The sequence below is a fragment of the Pan paniscus genome, chromosome 5, assembly GCF_029289425.2.
Source record: "Pan paniscus chromosome 5, NHGRI_mPanPan1-v2.0_pri, whole genome shotgun sequence".
Classification (NCBI taxonomy): Eukaryota; Metazoa; Chordata; class Mammalia; order Primates; family Hominidae; genus Pan; species Pan paniscus.
In genome coordinates this window covers 32,442,941-32,461,891 of record NC_073254.2, presented here as the reverse complement: position 1 = coordinate 32,461,891, position 18,951 = coordinate 32,442,941, and the positions used below count along the sequence as shown (strand labels likewise).

The window sequence follows — 18,951 nt, the reverse complement described above, 5'->3', positions numbered from 1 at the left end:
CATGGTGGCAGGCACCTGTAATCCCAGCTACTTGGGAAGCTGAGGCAGAAGAACCACTTGAACCCAGGAGGTGGAGGTTGCAGTGAGCCGAGATCACGCCACTGCACTCCAGCCTGGGCAACAGAGCTAGACATTGTCTCAAAAAAAAAAAAAATTAGCTGGGCATGGTAGCACGCGCCTGTAATCGCAACTACTCAGAAGACTGAGGCAGGAGAATTGCTTGAACTCAGGGGGCAGAGGTTATAGCAAGCTGAGATCATGCCACTGCACTCCAGCCTGGATGACAGAGCAAGACTCCATCTTGGAAAAACAAAACAAAACATGGATACTAGATGACTCCAAGTAAAATGTGAGAGCTACCTTTAAGCTATTCCTGGGCTGTCCTTTGGAAGGATACATTTGAGGATGACTCCAGAAGGCAAGTTGCAGGGAGGCAAATTTGGCTCACACTAAGGCAGGATGATCACAGGGGCAAGTGGTGGAATGGACTGCTCTGGTAGTAGCAGGGCTCCCGTTGCCGAAGACGACCAAGTAGCAGCTGCAGAGCCCCTCTCCAGGTTCACTGTAGAAGGCACGTCTGTCTTGGGTCGAGGTTGCCCACAGGATGTCTGTTCACTCTAAGGTGCTCTGGTTCCTTGACCCAGGTTGCAGGGCGTCTCCACGTGGAAGTGATGCGTGTTACAGGAGCTGTTCCAGAGCGTGTGGTGGAGGATGACTCTTCGGAGAATTCCAGTGAAAGTGGGAGCCTCGAAGTCGTAGACAGCAGCGGGGAAATCATTCACCGAGTCAAAAAGCTGACATGTCGGGTGAGAGGACAGTGATGGGAGGCTCATATAAATGACCTTTTTCATGCAAAACCATTTTACAAAAAATCTTATGAGAGTTTTTCATCCAGGGTAGTAAAAGTTGGATTTTGTAACAGCAGATACAGTGGTGGACAGTACTTTGTTTTCAGAAATATAGCACACTTTCTTATGACAGTTGCATCAAATTTCAAAAGTGTTTATGTATTTGACATGCAAGAAGTGTATGTTGCTTAGTGAATTATTTTTTCTATTAAAGGTTGCATCTCAGTCATTAGGAAGCTTTTGCAGGAATGTATGTATTTGTTGCCAAGTTTATATACTATAGTTACAGAACTGTGGTACAGATTTCATTATCGATACAACCCTTAGTGTCACGGTGTCAGATATAATATTTTCAGATGTCAAATGGATGACCGATTTGTTTCATCGCTTACTGTTAAATTTGAGGTAGCTGAAATGAAAGAATGTTTAGTGTTTATTGGAATTTTATTTGTATTGTTTATCTCTTCAGGTAAAAATTAAAGAAGCAACGGGGCTGCCCTTAAACCTCTCAAATTTCGTCTTCTGTCAATACACATTCTGGGACCAGTGTGAGTCTACGGTGGCTGCCCCGGTGGTGGACCCCGAGGTGCCTTCACCACAGTCCAAGGATGCCCAGTACACAGTGACCTTCTCCCACTGTAAGGTACAAATGCCATTACCAAATGAGCTGTGTAGGAAGTAGCAGAAATTGGTGCAGTTCAACAATCAGTTGTCCCCACAAGCATTTGTTTTAAGTATAATATGTTTATTAGATGTTTTAACCTCAAAAATGTACCTCATTACAAATGCAAATAGTTTAGAAATATTTAAAATAAAATCTAAAAGATCTCTACCAACAGTCTTGTTCCCCAAAGATATAAACCACCAGTGACAGGTTGCTACATATTTCGTTAAACTACTTTCTATGCTCTGCATCTTTTATATGTGTGTCATAACATATGTACATACACCCTTTTACATCATGCACACATAAGTTCTTTAAAAATGCTATGCAAAAGTGGGATCATATTACACATATTTCAGAATTTGCGCATCTTAACATGTAAGTTGCTATACATCTGATTCTTATGAATATAGCATTACATTCTAATGTATCATATGAGTGATATGTTTCATATAGAGTTTCTCATAAGTCATATGAGAAAATATAAAAAAAGGAAAGGTGAATTTGTGGTGAATGTGGTTGGATCTCCTTTGAGACATCATATACTCTTCCTGGCTTTCACAAGGACTGCTGACAAGTCATTTCTGAAAGACCAGCTCCATCCTCTCTATAGTTTTGTTTTTCCTTAGACATCCCTTCATAGATACACAAGATCCCTTCTTTTGCAAATCATGCTTATTCTTTCTGGTTCTACACTTAGAAAACGAATCCATATCACCACCTATAAAATTTCACATAGGTAAGGGCTGTCACGTTTTTCTTTTTCTGAAAACAAATAGCATACATTTATCTGTATTCAACAAGTCTGTTCCTCAAAATCTTTATTAATCATTTTTTATTGTTGTTCTCTGAATATTATTTTAAATATTCCCCATCTTTCTTTGAATCCACAAAGCTGCTTGTATAGAAAGATGAAATCTGAATTTTAACTGTGTCCTGGTTAACAGCTGTTTTAATAAATGCTAGTCCCAGAGCTTCTGGGTTCTTATGATCTTGGAGTTTTTTGGATCTCTTGTGATCTTGGAGTTTTTTCATCTCTAAAATGTATAGATTGTCATGAAGTTTCTTTTTCTTCTTAAATTCTGGGTCTATCTTCAAATAAAATAGACTAAAAAGCAGATACTGTATGGTTAAATAAATATAGTACAACTGTTTCTGCAAATTAGAGTCACAAGCAATGTCTTCACCTGAGATTCCACCTAGAGACTAATGGAAAGAAAATTAGCTTGGCTCGTTGCCTACTTCGTTTTTCTGGGTGATTTGCCACCCATCTCAGTCAGTTCAGTATTCATTTCCTCACAGTCATCTGTTTGGGTTTGTTTTTATTTTTAAAGACGATGTCTCACTCTGTTGCCCAGGCTGGAATGCAGTGGCACAATCACGGCTCACTGCAGCCTCGAACTCCTGGGTTCAAGTAATCCTCCTGCCTCAGCCTCCTGAGTAGCTGGGACTACAGGTGTGCACCACCACACCCGGCTAGTTTTTACTTTGTAGAGACAGGATCTCATTTTGTTGCCCAAGCTGGTCACTATCTCCTGGTCACTTTGTCCAGCTATCCTCCTGCCTTGGCCTCCCGAAGTGCTGGCATTACAGACGTGAGTCACCTTGCCCTGTCTGTTTGTGTTTTGGAAAGAGGAAATAGGGTAGGAAAGCTTAAGAGCAAGAGCATAAAGTCATGAAGATAACCATATAAAATTTAATTCTGTTATTATTCTCCTAAGCCATGGCAAGGAACAGTTCATTGAGTTAGTCTATGCCAGCTGAAAATCAAAGTGGTCCTGTGGAACTGAGAATGAACCAAGTGTAAGACGATGTAGATTCAGCTTTGCAACTAACAAACCGTATGACTTTGGACAATTTGCTTTCTTCATTTTCTTTATTGATATAAGAAACGGGTTGAGGCCGGGCATGGTGGCTCACACCTGTAATCCCAGCACTGTGGGAGGCCGAGGCAGGTGGATCACGAGGTCAGGAGATCTAGACCATCGTAGCTAACACGGTGAAACCCCGTCTCTACTAAAAATACAAAAAAATAGCCGGGCGTGGTGGCGGGCGCCTGTAGTCCCAGCTACGCGGGAGGCTGAGGCAGGAGAATGGCGTGAACCTGAGAGGTGGAGCTTGTAGTGAGCGGAGATCGCACCACTGCACTCCAGCCTAGGCGACAGAGCAAGACTCTGTCTCAAGAAAAAAAAAAAGAAAGAAACGGGTTGAGTTAAATTACCTCCCAATTTTCTTTCCAGATCTAACATTCTGTGGTTCTTTATGGTTTTCTATAAAACAGAAGAGACGGATTTAAGGTCATGATCAGGCTAATATACTCTAAAATAAATATAACAGTTGAAAGGTCAAAAGGAAATTTCACAGACTCCTTTAAGCATAATTCTTGTGCTTTCCCCCACTTATCCCAGGACTATGTGGTGAATGTAACAGAAGAATTTCTGGAGTTCATTTCAGATGGAGCACTGGCCATTGAAGTATGGGGCCACCGGTGTGCTGGAAATGGCAGCTCCATCTGGGAGGTCGATTCTCTTCATGCTAAGACAAGAACACTGCATGACAGGTTTGTACTTGGCTGTGAGCTTTAGGTACAAGGTCAAGACTAGGACTTGAGCAGAGTCTCTGAACCTACTCTGGCCTAGGAGGCTGCTTATAAAAAAATAAAATCATTTAAAAAAAAAAAAAAAAAAAGAATGGCCAGGTGCGGTGGCTCATGCCTGTAATCCAGCACTTTGGGAGGCCAAGGCAGACGGATCATGAGGTCAGGAGTTCGAGACCAGCCTGACTAACATGGTGAAACCACATCTCTACTAAATACAAAAATTACCCAGGTGTGGTGGCACGCGCCTGTAATCCCAGCTACTCAGGAGGCTGAGGCAGGATTTATTTATTTTTTTTTTATTTATAAAACAATAAATTATTTATAAATAAATAAAACCCGGGAGCTGGAGGTTTCAGTGAGCCAAGATTGTGCCACTGCACCACTGCACTCCAGCCTGGGCAACAGAGTGAGACTCCGTCTCCAAAAAAAAAAAAAAAAAAGGAAAGAAAGAAAAAAAAGAATACAGGCTTTGAATTCTGGGACTGCTGCCGTTATTTTGGACAAGTTATTTAACTTCTCTGAGCCTATTTCCTCCTTTGTAAAATGAGAATGATGAAAGAAATTACCAACCACCAAAGAAATTCAATGGGGAATGATATGTCCTATCAACAAATGAGACTGAAACAACTACATCTCTATGTGGAGAAAAATCACCCTTGTTCTTTACTTCACACCATATACAAAAATTAATTTGAGATGAATCATACATAACCTTAAATACAAAAACTTAAACTATAATGCCTACAGAAGAACACAGGATTTTGAGATAGTCACATATTCTCAGGCCACAGAAAGTGCTAACCATGGAAGAAAAAATTGTTTAAGTTGGACTTAATCAAAATTAAAAGCATGTGCTCATCAAAAGACCACTATGAAAATGAATACACAAGCTGCAATCTGGCGGAGGGCTGGCAGTTTCTTATCAAGTTGATCATTTGCCTCTTTTATGACCCAAGAATCCCACTCATAGGTATTTACCCAGGATAAATGAAAATGCAAGTCCACAAATAGAATTGTACACATGTTCTTTTTTTTTTTTTTGAGATGGAGTCTTGCTCTGTCTCCCAGGCTGGAGTGTGCAGTGGTGCGATCTTAGCTCACTGCAACCTCCACCTCCTGGGTTCAAGTGATTCTCCTGCCTCAGCCTCCTGAGTAGCTGGGCTTACAGGCGTGTGCTACCATGCCTGGATAATTTTTTTTTTTTTTTTGTATTTTTGGTAGAGACAGGGTTTCACCATGTTGGCCAGGCTGGTCTCGAACTCCTGACCTCAGGTGATCCACCCGCCTTGGCCTTCCAAAGTGCTGGAATTACAAGCTCAAGCCACCACACCCAGCCTATACGATGTTCATGGCAGTGTTATTCATGGTATCCCCAAATTGCAAATAACCCAAATATCCTTCAGTGAATGAATGGGGATAAATTGGTATTATTCATAAATAAGGTATTACTCTGCATTAAAAAAGAAAAAAACTGTTTATATCCATATGGATGAATCTCAGAAACATTATGCTGAATGAAAGAAGCCAGACACAAGAATACATAATGTGTGATTCCATTTATTTGGAGTTCTAGAACAGGCAAAACTAATCTCTGAGAGTTACACAGTTGCTACGGGAATGTGGGGATTGAATGGGAATGCGTATGAGCAAACTTTCTGAGGTGATAGGGCAGGTTACACTCATGTGCATTTCTCAAAACTCATCGAGCTCTATACTCAAGATGTGGACATTTCAGTCTACCTCAGTAAAATAAATAAAAAGAAACAATATGACAGGTTGGTTTTGAGAGTTAAATAAGGAAGTAACTTATACAAGATACATGGCACAGTGCCTAGCACATAGTAAGTGCTCAGTGAATGGTGGCTTATTACTATTACTAACAGTATCCCTGGACGATGACGCTCTTGCTTGTTGGAATGTGTTTCTGCAGGTGGAATGAAGTAACGCGAAGAATAGAAATGTGGATCTCCATATTAGAATTGAATGAGTTAGGGGAGTATGCTGCAGTGGAACTTTATCAGGCAAAAGATGTCAACACAGGAGGCATCTTTCAACTTAGACAGGTACTGAGTTTGTTTTGGGGTTTTTTTTTTAATGTTTTCTCTCTGTTCCACTCTTACACATTGTTTCTGGGGATTTTCTAACTATTTGTATCTTTGTTCTCTAATCCTTTTCCCCTTCTTTATCCCGTTCCTTTTCATTATCATTCCTGGCACCCATACTCCTCCCCACCCTCTTCAGGGTCATTCCCGTAGAGTACAAGTCACGGTGAAACCTGTGCAGCATTCAGGGACACTGCCACTTATGGTTGAAGCCATCCTGTCAGTATCCATCGGCTGTGTAACTGCCAGGTCCACCAAACTCCAGAGAGGGCTGGACAGTTACCAGGTAAGACAAGCAGACTTAAAATAGTATTTAACAAAGCTTGGTTAACGCAGGTCCCAGGGGGACCTCTTTGCGAATATAACAGAACTCTTTGCCTTAACCGTAGATCTTCCCCCAGTTCACATTTCCATCCATTGCCTTTTTTCTAGCTTTAAAATCTGTTTGCTTAGTGTCAGTTAACAATAATTTTATTTATAAACACACGCATCCTAATGCTATAGTAGTCATTTACTTTAGGCAGATTTTATTTTATATCTGGCCCAAAATATGTTGTATCTTTGGCATTACTGCCTGACCTGATCCACTTTTTGGGTTTTTTTTTGTGTTTTTTTTTTTTAAAGATAGGGTTTTGCTTTGTTGCCAGGTTGGAGTACAGTGGTGTGATCATGGCTCACTGCAGCCTTGACCTCCTGGGCTCAAACAGTCCTCCCACCTTAGCTTCTGAAGTAGCTGGGACTACAAGCACACATCACCACGCCCAGCTGATTCTTTTATTTTTTGTAGAGAAGGGCATGTCATTCTGTTGCCCACACTGGTCTCAAATTCCTGGACTCAAGTGATCCTCCTGCCTCAGCCTCCCAAAGTGTAGGGATTACAGGCGTGAGCCACTGTGCCTGGCCACTTTTATTTATAGTGTAAAATTATTTTCATACACTGTCATAATAAACCAGTTCTTTGAAAGCTTTACTTCTTTTTTTGTTAAAATTTGTCCTTATGATCATTTTTGCTCATTAAATCTTCATTTTCTAAACATTCTCATTTTAAAAATAAAAAGATGAAAACCTCTAAGAATTGATCTAAGAATTGATCGTATTATCAGTCAGAACTATTCATTACTCCATGAAAAGAATCTCTAAAATTAGGAACTTGGCCAGGCGCGGTTGCTCATGCCTGTAATCCCAGCACTTTGGGAGGCTGAGGTGGGAGGATCACTTGAGCCCAGGAGTTCGAGACCAGCCTGACCAACATGGCAAAATGCTGTCTCTACTAAAAATACAGAAAATTAGCCAGGTGTTGTGGTGCATGACTGTCATCTCAGCTATTCAGGAGGCTGAGGCATGACAGTCATTTGAACCCAGGAGGCAGAGGCTGCAAGTGAGCCAAGATCATACCACTGCACTCCAGCCTGGGTGACAGAGGAAGGCTGTCTCAAAAAAAATAAAATTAGGATCTTGTGCCCCAGTAGCCTAAAAAAAAATGTGTGTGCTTCATTGAGTCCCCAGTTTACTACCAGATATGAATTAGGAACTGGGAAGAATCACTGTTAAATCTGCCTCCCTCACCGTCATATGTGATCGAGAGCACTCTCCCTATCGTGCCGAGGAGAAAACATTTCTCTGTGGAGTCTGAGTGTAAGCCCAGCCAATCTTGAGGATGTTTTCTCTTCTATCTTAGTTTCCTTTTGGCTTCCTGGCTTTCAGGCAAAGTCTCTTCTGAAAGCTGAAAGTCAGTGCACAGACTATTGAACTTCAAGGCAGTAATAGCTTTGTCAGACGTTGCCTTCCTTCTTCAAGCCCAAATTTCCCTCTAGCTCGGAACATCTGTCCACACTTCATTCAGAGTATGAGTGTAGGTGCGAGGACAGGGCTGCTGTGGTTTGGTAGGCTTCTCCACCAGACTTTTCCTTGTGTGTGTGCAGCCTGTGGAGCAGGAAATGGGATTGTAGGTATTCTCATAGCAGTTCAGTCCTTCACTTAGCCATCAACTTCTACGTGGCTGCACAGTCGAAAGAGAACACTAGACTGGGAGTCAGGAAACCTGGGTTCTTAAGTCTAGTTGAGCTTTACTAAATGGTTATCTTGGCTGGAAAATTTAAACTTTGAGTTCCCCTTTTCTCCAAACTGATGAAGTAGACTTAATAATCCTCTGAGGTCCCTGTCCACAATAAAATTTTGTGGCTTAATAAATCTCTGGTGTTCAATAAAAACATCGGCTGTGTGCTCCAAACTGTGACCTGCAGTATAAGTATATGGGTCATCAACTAACTAAATGTTCTCATTTGAGGAACATTCCAAGGATCAACTATTTGCTGCTTTTTTTTTTTTTTTTTTTTTTTTTTGAGTCTTACTCTGTCGCCTAGGCTGGAGTGCAGTGGTGCAATCTTGGCTCACTGTAACCTCTGCCTCCTGGGTTCAAGCAATTCTCCTGCCTCAGTCTCCAGAGTAGCTGGGATTACGGACACCTGCCAACGCACCTGTCTAATTTTTGTATTTTTAGTAGAGATAGGGGTTTCATCATGTTGGCCAGGCTGGCCTTGAACTCCTGACCTCATGATCCACCCACCTCGACCTCCCAAAGTGCTGGGATTACAGGCCTGAGCCACTGTGCTCAGTACTTTTTTTTTTTTTTTTTTGAGACAGAGTCTCTCTCTGTCACCCAGGCTGGAGTGTGGTGGCACAATCTCGGCTCACTGCATCTTCCATCTCCCTGGTTCAAGCGATTCTCTTGCCTCAGCCTCCTGAGTAGCTGGGATTACAGGCCCGCACCACCACACCCAGCTAATTTTTGTATTTTTAGTAGAGACGGGTTTCACCATGTTGGCCAGGCTGGTCTTGCATTCCTCACCTCAAATGATCCGCCTGCCTGGTCCTCCCAAAGTACTGGGATTACACGTGTGAGCCACCACACCCAGCAACTGTTCACATTTTTTTAAAAACAGCTCTACCTCCGAGTTAAAACTGATTTTTGTCAAATTGTAAACTTTAAAATATTAAACTTTAGCCTTTCCCCAGTGCTATGTGCTCTTTAAGAGCATAGTGCTTAAAATTTGGACTGTAACTATTTTAAAGGCTTTTTTTTTTCTTTGCTGCCATGTTCCAGGTCACGTCTGTTAAGTGTTTTTGCTGTTGACACAGTGTTTTAGAATTATTCTGATGCAAAAAAAAAAAAAAAGAATTATTCTCATGCAGTAGCTGAAACCAATGCAGAATATGCTGGTTTTGCAACAATTTCATGTCATGAATGCTTAGGCCAATTTTCAGTTAATAGAACTACCTCCATAGTTTAAAAAGTTATGATAAATTAGAGCCATTTGTTCTTTTACATTAATAGGAAGCATTAGTTCAAGATAAATTACTTCAGGATTAGGATAACATTTAATAAGTTAGTCATATAGCTGATAATGGTGGTTACCAAACTAAAAAAAAAAAAAAGCAGTTCATTTTGAAGTATATATGAAAATAATTTTGACTATATTCTTAAAGCACTTTTTAGTCATAAATCTAAATTAAGGGATTCTAGGTTCTCGTTTATAAGGAAAATTTTTTTCTACCAAGACCCTTTTGTTTTCAACGTGATTACTTTGTTTTGCCAAATGTTTTTGCAAAAATTGTTACTTTATTTATTTATTTTACAATGTTGCCCTATGTTTGGGACAGTTATGATTCTTTCAAGTGATTGTTATGGTCAATAGAGAGTACTGACCAATCCTTATATTCCAAATAGTATGCTGTTGCTTTTATTTCAACAGTGTAGTGCAGACCCTTTTATGTATATAGCCTGAGGTTGCCCCAGCTTTCCCCTGGGATGATTGCATCAGGGAAGACGGCTGAGGTTGGAGACCTCAGACATGGCTTACAGTTCTGACCTGCCATTATCTGTGTGGTCCTAAGGTTAAATCATTTCATCCTTTAAGGCTTAAAGGATGTTTGCCTCATTGCTCAAACTGAGATTGGGCAAGAGAATGTTCCCTGTAGTTTTGCCATTCTGTCTTCCTAAGCCTATCTCAAATCTCAGTCAAATAGTCTACCCCAAAATACATATCAGCTGTCTGTATGACAGTGGTATAAGGCCTGGCCCAATTATGTTGGTTCCTATCTCCAGCTAAGAGATTTCTTATTTTTATTTTATGTTTTTGGAGACAAGGTCTTGCTCTGTTGCCCAGGCTGAGGTGGAGTGGTGTAATCAGAGCTCACTGCAGCCTCCATCTCCTCCGCTCAAGTGATCCTCCCACTTTAGTCTCCCAAGTAGCTGGGAATACAGTTGCACACTACCAAATCCAGCTAATTTTTAAAAATTTTTTGTACAGATGGGGTCTTGCTATTGTTGCCCAGGCGGGTCTCAAACTTCTAGCTTCAAGAGATCCTCCTGCCTCAGCCTCCCAAAGTGTTGGGATTATGGGCATGAGCCCAGCCAACTTTTTATGTTTCAGTGACTCTTTATGTGAAAAATTCTTTATAGACAAGTGAATTAAATCCATTTTACCTTTTTTGAGATTCAATTTAGTGTTTTATTTTGCTTATGTTAGGTAAGCTGTCCATTTTAATGTCTGTTAAGCTTAAATAATTATTTTCCCTGTATGCGGTTTGAAAAACAAAATGCTTGTCCTTTGTGTTTATTTTTTCCTACCAGAGAGATGATGAGGATGGTGATGATATGGATAGTTATCAGGTATTGCTACTGCTGTCAATCCTGTGGCATGGGGCACAGCTACTGCTAATTGCCAGCATTCGCAAAGCAGAGGCCAGGGAGGAGGAAGGAGGGCCCTAGAGCGAGAATATGCAGTTTTTCACTTGCTTTTGATTTGCTTTATATGTATTCAAACACAATATTATTTCTATAGATGCCTTGTCAATTCAAAATTTATAACTAAATATTGCCTTTTTGCTATGCCATCTCGATTTACTGGCTTATTGCTAAGCAAGACCATTATCACTGTATTAAAATGGATGATTTGGAGACTGATTTGAGTAATAATAAAACTCCTGTCTCCTGCAAATTAATTAACTAATTAATTAATTTGAAAAATGGATGATCTTAAAATATTGCAGTTATCCATCCATAATCTTTTAGACTTTTATCTTTCCCATGCTAAAGTGCATTCTGCTCCTTATATCCAAGAGCTAATATTGTTGTAATATGCCATTTTACTTTACAAGACTTTTGCTGAATAAGAAAATTGGAGACATTTTATGCACATAATTGTGTTTTGTTTAGCCAGCTTTCTTTTCTCATTTGGGTCACACTTAGTTCTCCATAACCTATAGAATTTAAATCTCAGCTTTTTCTGGTTGGGAATCTAGAAAAAATATATAGATGTGCAAATTGAGATTGTACCTAGTCAGCACTGACTGGCCTGATATCATGGAATGTGGGGTTACGTACAAATAGTCAAAGCAGCAAACCAAGATGAAGCTTTCTGGGTTCAGTTCCCAGTCTTTGTACGGATTCTCCACACACATCTTCAAAGAATGTTTTCCCAGTGTGCCTTCCTACATGTAAAATGTGGGTACAGTGGCTGGGCGCGGTGGCTCACGCCTGTAATCCCAGCACTTTGGGAGGCCGAGGCAGGTGGATCACAAGGTCAGGAGTTCAAGACCAGCCTGGCCAACATGGTGAAACCCCGTCTCTACTAAAAATACAAAAATTAGCTGGGCGTGGTGGCGCACGCCTGTAATCCCAGCTACTCGGGAGGCTGAGGCAGGAGAATCGCTTAAACCTAGGAGGCAGAGGTTGCAGTGAGCCGAGATTGTGCCACTGCACTCCAGCCTGGGCGACAAGAGCGAAACTCTGTTTCGGGGAAAAGAAAATGTGGGTACACTGTTGGTAAAGTTTCAGAGGTCCAAGGGATCTATTCTTGATGTCACGTCTTAAGTCTTAAACTAGAATTAGGCAAGTCAAAGAGCATTTTTAATAGAATTGATGGATTTTCTTTCCCTACTCATAATTCCACGAAGAAAAACCTTTAAGGGAAATATCAGTATCCCCTTGAATCTCAGCAATGCCATTGACTAACGTCCTGCGGCTGTTTGTGCGCTTCCTGGCACGTTTTTCACAGTGCAGTCCAATGGCTGCCTAGGGGAATTCTTAAAGCATGGCTGACTGCATGTTGGGGTTTGCATGGGAGATTTTTGATTAGCCTCGTGGTGGTTGGAAGTAAAATGTTTATGGCAAGTTTGAAAAGTTCTCTGCTGACCTACTCTTTGCATTTCAGAAAATCTATGTTATCAGACCACTGAACTATGAGCTATGAAAATGCCTGTCATTTTCCATTCCATTTGTTGTGACTTGGTTTGGGCTCTGTTCATGCTGTCCTTCTTTTTGGGATCACAAATCCTGCAATGAATAGCTACGATTTAAATATACATACACTCATCGTAAAAAAAAATCTGACAGCTGGTATAGTTTGAGCTTGTCTTGCTTTTAAGTATAATTATCCTTTTGGAGATCCAGGGGCTCCGATTTCTGGGTAACAGCATCCTTGATCCACATGCAGTGTTACTGAGGCCTCTCTGCTTTCTTGCATATTAATCACACAGCGATGTTCAACAGCTTTTCCTAATGAAAAATTTCCTAGTTGATTTAAACATCTTTTAAAAAAAGAAAGAAATCATTGTCTGTGCAGTCTACAGGAAAATATTTTCCCTCCCTGATGTTAGGAAGAAGACTTAAACTGCGTAAGGGAGAGGTGGTCAGATGCACTCATTAAACGACGAGAATACTTGGATGAACAGATAAAAAAAGTCAGCAATAAAACAGGTATGTGAGATCAAACTCTTTTGGGGAGTAGCTTTTTCACTTTTACACAATGGCGGTAGGTCGTTTTCTTCCCCTAACTGGACAGTAGTATCTTATTTTTGTTGTTGTTGTTGTTGTTGTTGTTTTAAGACAGGGTCTCACTCTGTCACCCAAGCTGGAGTGCAGTGGCAGGATCATATCTCACTGCAGCCTCTAACTCCTGGCCTCAAGAGATCCTCCTGCCTCAGCCTTCTGAGTAGCTGAGACCACAGGCACAAGCTACCACTCCTGGCTAATTTTTAAATGTTTTGTAGATGGGGTCTCACTTTGTTGCCCAGGCTGGTCTCAAACTCCCGGACTCAAGTGATCCTCCCACTTCAGCCTCCCAAACTGCTGGAATTGCAGGTGTTAGCCACTGCGCCCAGCCTGTTTAGTTTTTTGAACTTGTAACAATTATAGACATCAGTCAATCATATTATACATTGTTGGTTTAAGAGGCCTCCAAATTTGAAAGTAGTAAGTTTTCATAAAACTCAGAATTATCTCATAAAACTGTGACATTAAATGTCAAATTCAAATTTCGTTTTGATGAACACAAATGTGATCAATACCAGTATGTCAATACAAGGTACTTTAGGCACCAGGACCTAGGACATACAGCAGCTGAAGGGTCACTTCTGAAACCAAACCACTTAGCAGGTCAGCACCTATCCACTGTTGGGCCATTGCCATGCACTCCGCTGGTTCAGGGTGGCCCCTGCAACTCTATTCACTGCCACTCAGCTCCAAGGGTGCAGTTTGCTTATGCTAGCAGTGGCCACTTGGATTCTAGAGTAGAAATATGCACTTAAAATCCTTAGTCTGTCATCCAGACATCATGGTCCACTCACAGTGGTTGGTTCTGCAGCAAAGAACATACACATCATGCGTGTTAATCCATTTCATGTAGAAGCTAGCAGAAAGTCTCCCTCAGGAAAACACCTTGGCTCAACATGTGATGTCGCCTTGTGTGTGTGCTCAGGCTGCTAATGAAAACTCACTTTGACTGTACCCGGGGAGCCCCAGAGTTGAATTATGAATAAGAGGATTTCAAAGTATATCAGATAAAATCCCTTTCATGATAAGCCTCGAGGAAAATAAAGGTGATTTTACAGAGTAAGATATATGGTGGGTTTTTTATTTTTTTATTTTTATTTTTGAGATGGAGTCTCCCTCTGTCGCCCAGGCTGGAGTGCAGTGGCATGATCTTGGCTCACTGCAACCTCCTCCTCCCGGGTTCAAGCAATTCTCCTGCCTCAGTCTCCTGAGTAGCTGGGACTACAAGGCGCCCACCACCACGCCCGGCTAATTTTTGTATTTTTAGTGGAGACAGCGTTTTACCATATTGGTCAGGCTGGTTTTGAACTCCTGACCTCAGGAGATCTGCCCACCTCGGCCTCCCAAAGTGCTGGGGTTACAGCCGTGAGCCACCATGCCCGGCCTATGGTGTTTTTTAATCCTGTCTTTGTAACATCATGTATAGTTCTATAAAGCAGTGTCACATCCGTATTTCATTTGATCCTTCCAGCAAGTACATGAAGTAGACACGACTTCTTTTATCCCTGTTTGACAGGTTAGGGAGACTCATCTGTTGGATAACTTCCCCAAATTACAGAACCAGTAAAATAACCTCAGTCTCATAATTGCTGTTCCAATGCTCTTTCTGCTATTTCTGGCTTACAGTTCCTTAAATTGGTGTTGAAGCCCCTCTTAGCTCCCTATGCATGCTCTTGCTTGAACTTCAAAGACTCAAATCCATTTTAGGGACATAGTGGATGGTTAAGCCACTTATAGATAGCACTGAATGAAATGTGTTTATTGTTTTTGTTTGCTTGTTTTTTGAGACAGGGTCTCTTGTCTGTTGCCCAGGCTTTAGTACAGTAACGTGATGATAGCTCATTGTAGCCTTGAACTCCCAGGCTCAAGTGATCTTCCCACCTCAGCTGCCTGAGTATCTGGGACTACAGGCATGCGTACCACCACCCTGCCCAACTATTTTTTTTTTTTGGTAGAGATGGGGTCTCACTATGTTGCCCAGGCCGAAATCTATTCCTTGTAAACTGAGAAGTCATACTTTCTCTCTTGTTGGCATTGATCTCCTCATTTTTTTCTGCAGAGAAAACAGAGGACGATGTGGAGCGGGAAGCCCAGCTTGTGGAGCAGTGGGTAGGGCTGACTGAGGAAAGGAATGCTGTGCTGGTGCCAGCCCCAGGCAGTGGGATTCCTGGGGCACCTGCCGACTGGTAAGGCTGCCCTCCCTTCTGTGCAGACCTGGGGAGATGGTACAGGTCGCCTGTGGCAAGAGCCATGCAAGAGACTTTCCAGGATTGTCACAGAAAATGCCAACCAGCTGAACTACTTAGGGAATGTCCACTCATCTCTAATGCTTCCATCCCTTTTTTCCTTCCCCACTGAAGCCAACTTTCTCCCACAGGAAGCGAGAGAGCATTGATTACCTGGCCAGGAATCACATACCACACTCCTCTGTTCCTCTGCATAAGCAACTTGGACATTGTTCCCTGATGTCCAGAAACTCTTTTATCTTGGCTGGAAAGTATTTGAATAGGACAGAAAATATATTAGTGGAGCTATTTTTTTGGTAGTATTGTGAGAATTAGAGATAATGTATATAAAATACCTTATATATGATAATACTATCTTGTATATTGTAATGTGTATAAAACACCTTTCATACCCATTCATTAAATCCTAGCTGCTGCTGCTTATTCTCATTCTCATTTTTATTATAACATATCCAGGGCATTTAAGAGAAATCAGATTCCTTTTGAACACAGAATGTACATGCCCAGATAGTCTTTTTTGAACAGGCATAGAAACATTAGTGATAATACCTGCATCTCTAATGATAAAGGGAAAAGTAATCAGTTTCGTGGTCTGTTTTCTGAAACTAGAGACTGAATCTGCAGGCACATAATTCATAACCTGATGTGTCTCCCTGCAGTTCCTGCTGTTGTGCTGGAATCCTGTAGGTCTCTTGCGGTAATTCTGCCAGCCACTTCTTATAGACAGCCTACTCACCCCAATCTTGTTCTGGCCCTCAAAGCCCTCTCTAGACAGTTCGTCTCCTTACTTCAGTCTCTCTCGTGTAAAGTGTTTTCAAACTTCAGATCATCTTGAGTGTTTGTAACATGTAGGCCTGGGTGTCATCCCTAGTTATTTTGATTCAGAAGAGAAAGGAAGGACCCACGACTCTTCTTTTTTTATTTTTTTAAATAAGAATTTGCGTCTCTAAAGGGACTCTTCACTTTAAGAGGCCTCTGAGGCGGTTCTGATGCAGCTGGGCAAGTTGGGTTTTTTTGTTTGTTTTTTGTTTTTTTGAGACAGGATCTCACTCTGTTTCCTAGGCTGGAGTACCAGTGGCACGATCTTGGTGCACTGCAACCTCGATCTCCCAGGTTCAAGCCATCCTCCCACCTCCCAAGTAGCTGGGACCACAGGCCTGTGCCACCACACCCAGCTAGTGTTTTTTTGTTTTTTTTATAAGACAAGGTCTCCCTGTGTGTTGCCCAGGCTGGTCTTGAACTCCAGTCCTCAAACCATCCTCCTGCCTTTGCCTCCCAAAGTGCTGGGATTACAGGCATGAGCCACCATGCCCGTCCCTGGGCCAGTTTTTGATAAAACACTGCTTGGTCTCTTCTGTACACAACCCTCCCTCCTTTCACACATCTTTCATTCTGTCCTTTGAGCTTTGAGCTTTTGTTTACTTCCTCTAGGCTCTGATCCTGTCCTGTTACCACCCTAACAACATCCCCCCTTCCCTTTACCTCTCATGGGAATTATTTTTAGAAAGGCTTAAAATCATCTTTGTTTCAATTAATTACATGTAACTCATATAACTGGAAGTTCTTTTATGTAAGTCATATAATTTCCATGATTTATGTCTACAGGGAAGTCAAGAAATATGAAAGTATTTCATTAGTGGAAACTGCATCTCCACCATGGTTCTCTTTGCTTCCACAGCTCTGTGGTGTTTTATCAGCTAACAAGATGTAAAATACATATTTTGTTATGATTAAATGTTGTTATTAAATTTAGGATCCCACCTCCTGGAATGGAAACCCACATACCAGTTCTCTTCCTCGATTTGAATGGTAAGTAGACACTTAAAGTCACAGGGATTATTGTATTTAATTAAGGTTTGTAATCTATTCAGATTCACATTATTTTGATCCTTAAATCACTCTTCTAATCATTCATGTGCCAAATTGGGTGACATTTTTGTTCTCATTAAACGTATATAAGCATGATATGTGGATAATCAAAAAAAGAGCACGTAGGGTGATTGAGAACTGCATGCACGAGCATTAGCGCAGTTGCTCTGAAACAGTGGACATAGAAATTACCCTGGAAAGTAATCACCCCTAGAGATTCTGAGTCTTTAGGCTTGGCAAGGGCCTATGAATCTGCATCTCTGACTAGTGCCCTTAACTCTCCTCAAATAGTTTTGATGGCAGAAGTGATCACACTATAACCCTGCCTTAGGGGTTATCCTTCATATTGCAATTAGATGGAACCTGGGCAAGTCTAGAACGATGGTTTCCAATGTGCTTTAGCAGAACAATCCTTTTCTAAACGAAATATTAACTGGAACCCCATGTGTAGAAAACAACGGCAGAGTTGCTGAGTTTGCAGTGGGCAGGATCCTGGTAGATCCTTTGGCAGGGCCCTAGGGCTCCTCAAAACACAGCCTGAAAACCTCTGTTCTAGAAGGAAGCCCAAAATAATGGATGGAAGACACAGGGAGGGTGGCTTTGGCTCTTCATGTGAAGAATTTTTTTTTTAAAGCCTAGATGTTGAATGTATGCCTCATAAGATAGTGAGTTCCCTGTCATAGGAGGTATATAAACAAAGACTAGTTGGCCATTTACAGAGATTTGTGAGGGGCGAACCCCATATTGGATAGGATGTGGGAAGAAGATAATCTTCATATTTCTCCCAAGTGCTCAGAACTTTGATTCTAAATTGATTTCACTGCTAAAATCTCTAATTTATAGTAAGTTATTAAGTAGGACAACAAACCTAACAGTTTACAGGAGGAATTGACCTCAGAAAGCAGCAAAATTCTAAGATTTGTTTTGTTTTGTTTTGAGACAGAGTCTCACTCTGTCACCCAGGCTGGAGTACAGTGGCATGATCTCAGCTCACTGCAACCTCCGCCTCCCAGGTTCAAGCAGTTTTCTACCTCAGCCTCCCAAGTAGCTGGGATTACAGGCACCCACGACCATGCCTGGCCAATGTTTGTATTTTTAATAGAGATGGGGTTTCACCATCTTGGCCAGGCTTGTCTTGCACTCCTGACCTCGTGATCCACCCAGCTCGGCCTCCCAAAGTTCTGGGATTACAGGCGTGAGCCACTGCACTCAGCCTCCGAGGTGTGTTTATGAATATATTTGTACCTAGGACAACAAAGAATATATTCATTCCATCTTATAGGAGACTCACAAGGCAACTTTTTGGCTCCTGTTGTATTTTTAAAGAATAAAAGCAGCCGGGTGTGTTGGCTTATGCCTGTAATCCCAGCACTTTGGGAGGCTGAGGCGGGTGGATCATGAGGTCAAGAGATTGAGACCATCCTGGCCAATGCGGTGAAACCCCGTCTGTACTAAAAATACAAAAATTAGCTGGGCATGGTGGTGCACACCTGTAGTCCCAGCTGCTCGGGAGGCTGAGGCAGGAAAACCGCTTGAACTAGGGAGGCAGAGGTTGCAGTGAGCCAAGATCACACCACTGCACTCCAGCCTGGGCTACAGAGCGAGACTCCATCTCAATAAAAACAAAAAAAGAATAAAAGCTGTGGGGCACGATGAGCTTATGCCTGTAATCCCAGGGCTTTTGGAGGACAATGCAGGAGGACTGCTTGAGTTCAGGAGTTGGAGACCAGCCTGGGCAACAAAGCTGGACTCCATCCCTACAAAAAATTTTACAAATTAGCCAGGCAT

General features: G+C 41.7%; 1 protein-coding gene across 9 annotated transcripts in view; it reads left to right on the top strand.

Moving 5' to 3' along the window:
* Positions 1–18,951, top strand: part of KIF13A (kinesin family member 13A) — a 243,532-nt gene that overhangs the window by 186,636 nt on the left and 37,945 nt on the right. For 5 of the 9 annotated variants that reach the window (XM_063604760.1, XM_034961509.4, XM_063604759.1 and 2 more), the window contains exons 21-29: positions 645–806; positions 1,318–1,491; positions 3,921–4,072; positions 6,042–6,174; positions 6,353–6,499; positions 10,847–10,885; positions 12,874–12,973; positions 15,108–15,234; positions 17,048–17,103. In XM_063604760.1, coding sequence (XP_063460830.1) covers positions 645–806; positions 1,318–1,491; positions 3,921–4,072; positions 6,042–6,174; positions 6,353–6,499; positions 10,847–10,885; positions 12,874–12,973; positions 15,108–15,234; positions 17,048–17,103 — 1,090 coding nt within the window. The remainder of the gene's footprint in view (positions 1–644; positions 807–1,317; positions 1,492–3,920; positions 4,073–6,041; positions 6,175–6,352; positions 6,500–10,846; positions 10,886–12,873; positions 12,974–15,107; positions 15,235–17,047; positions 17,104–18,951) is intronic. The other 4 variants (XM_034961513.4, XM_034961510.4, XM_034961512.4 and 1 more) reach the window with 1 other exon arrangement.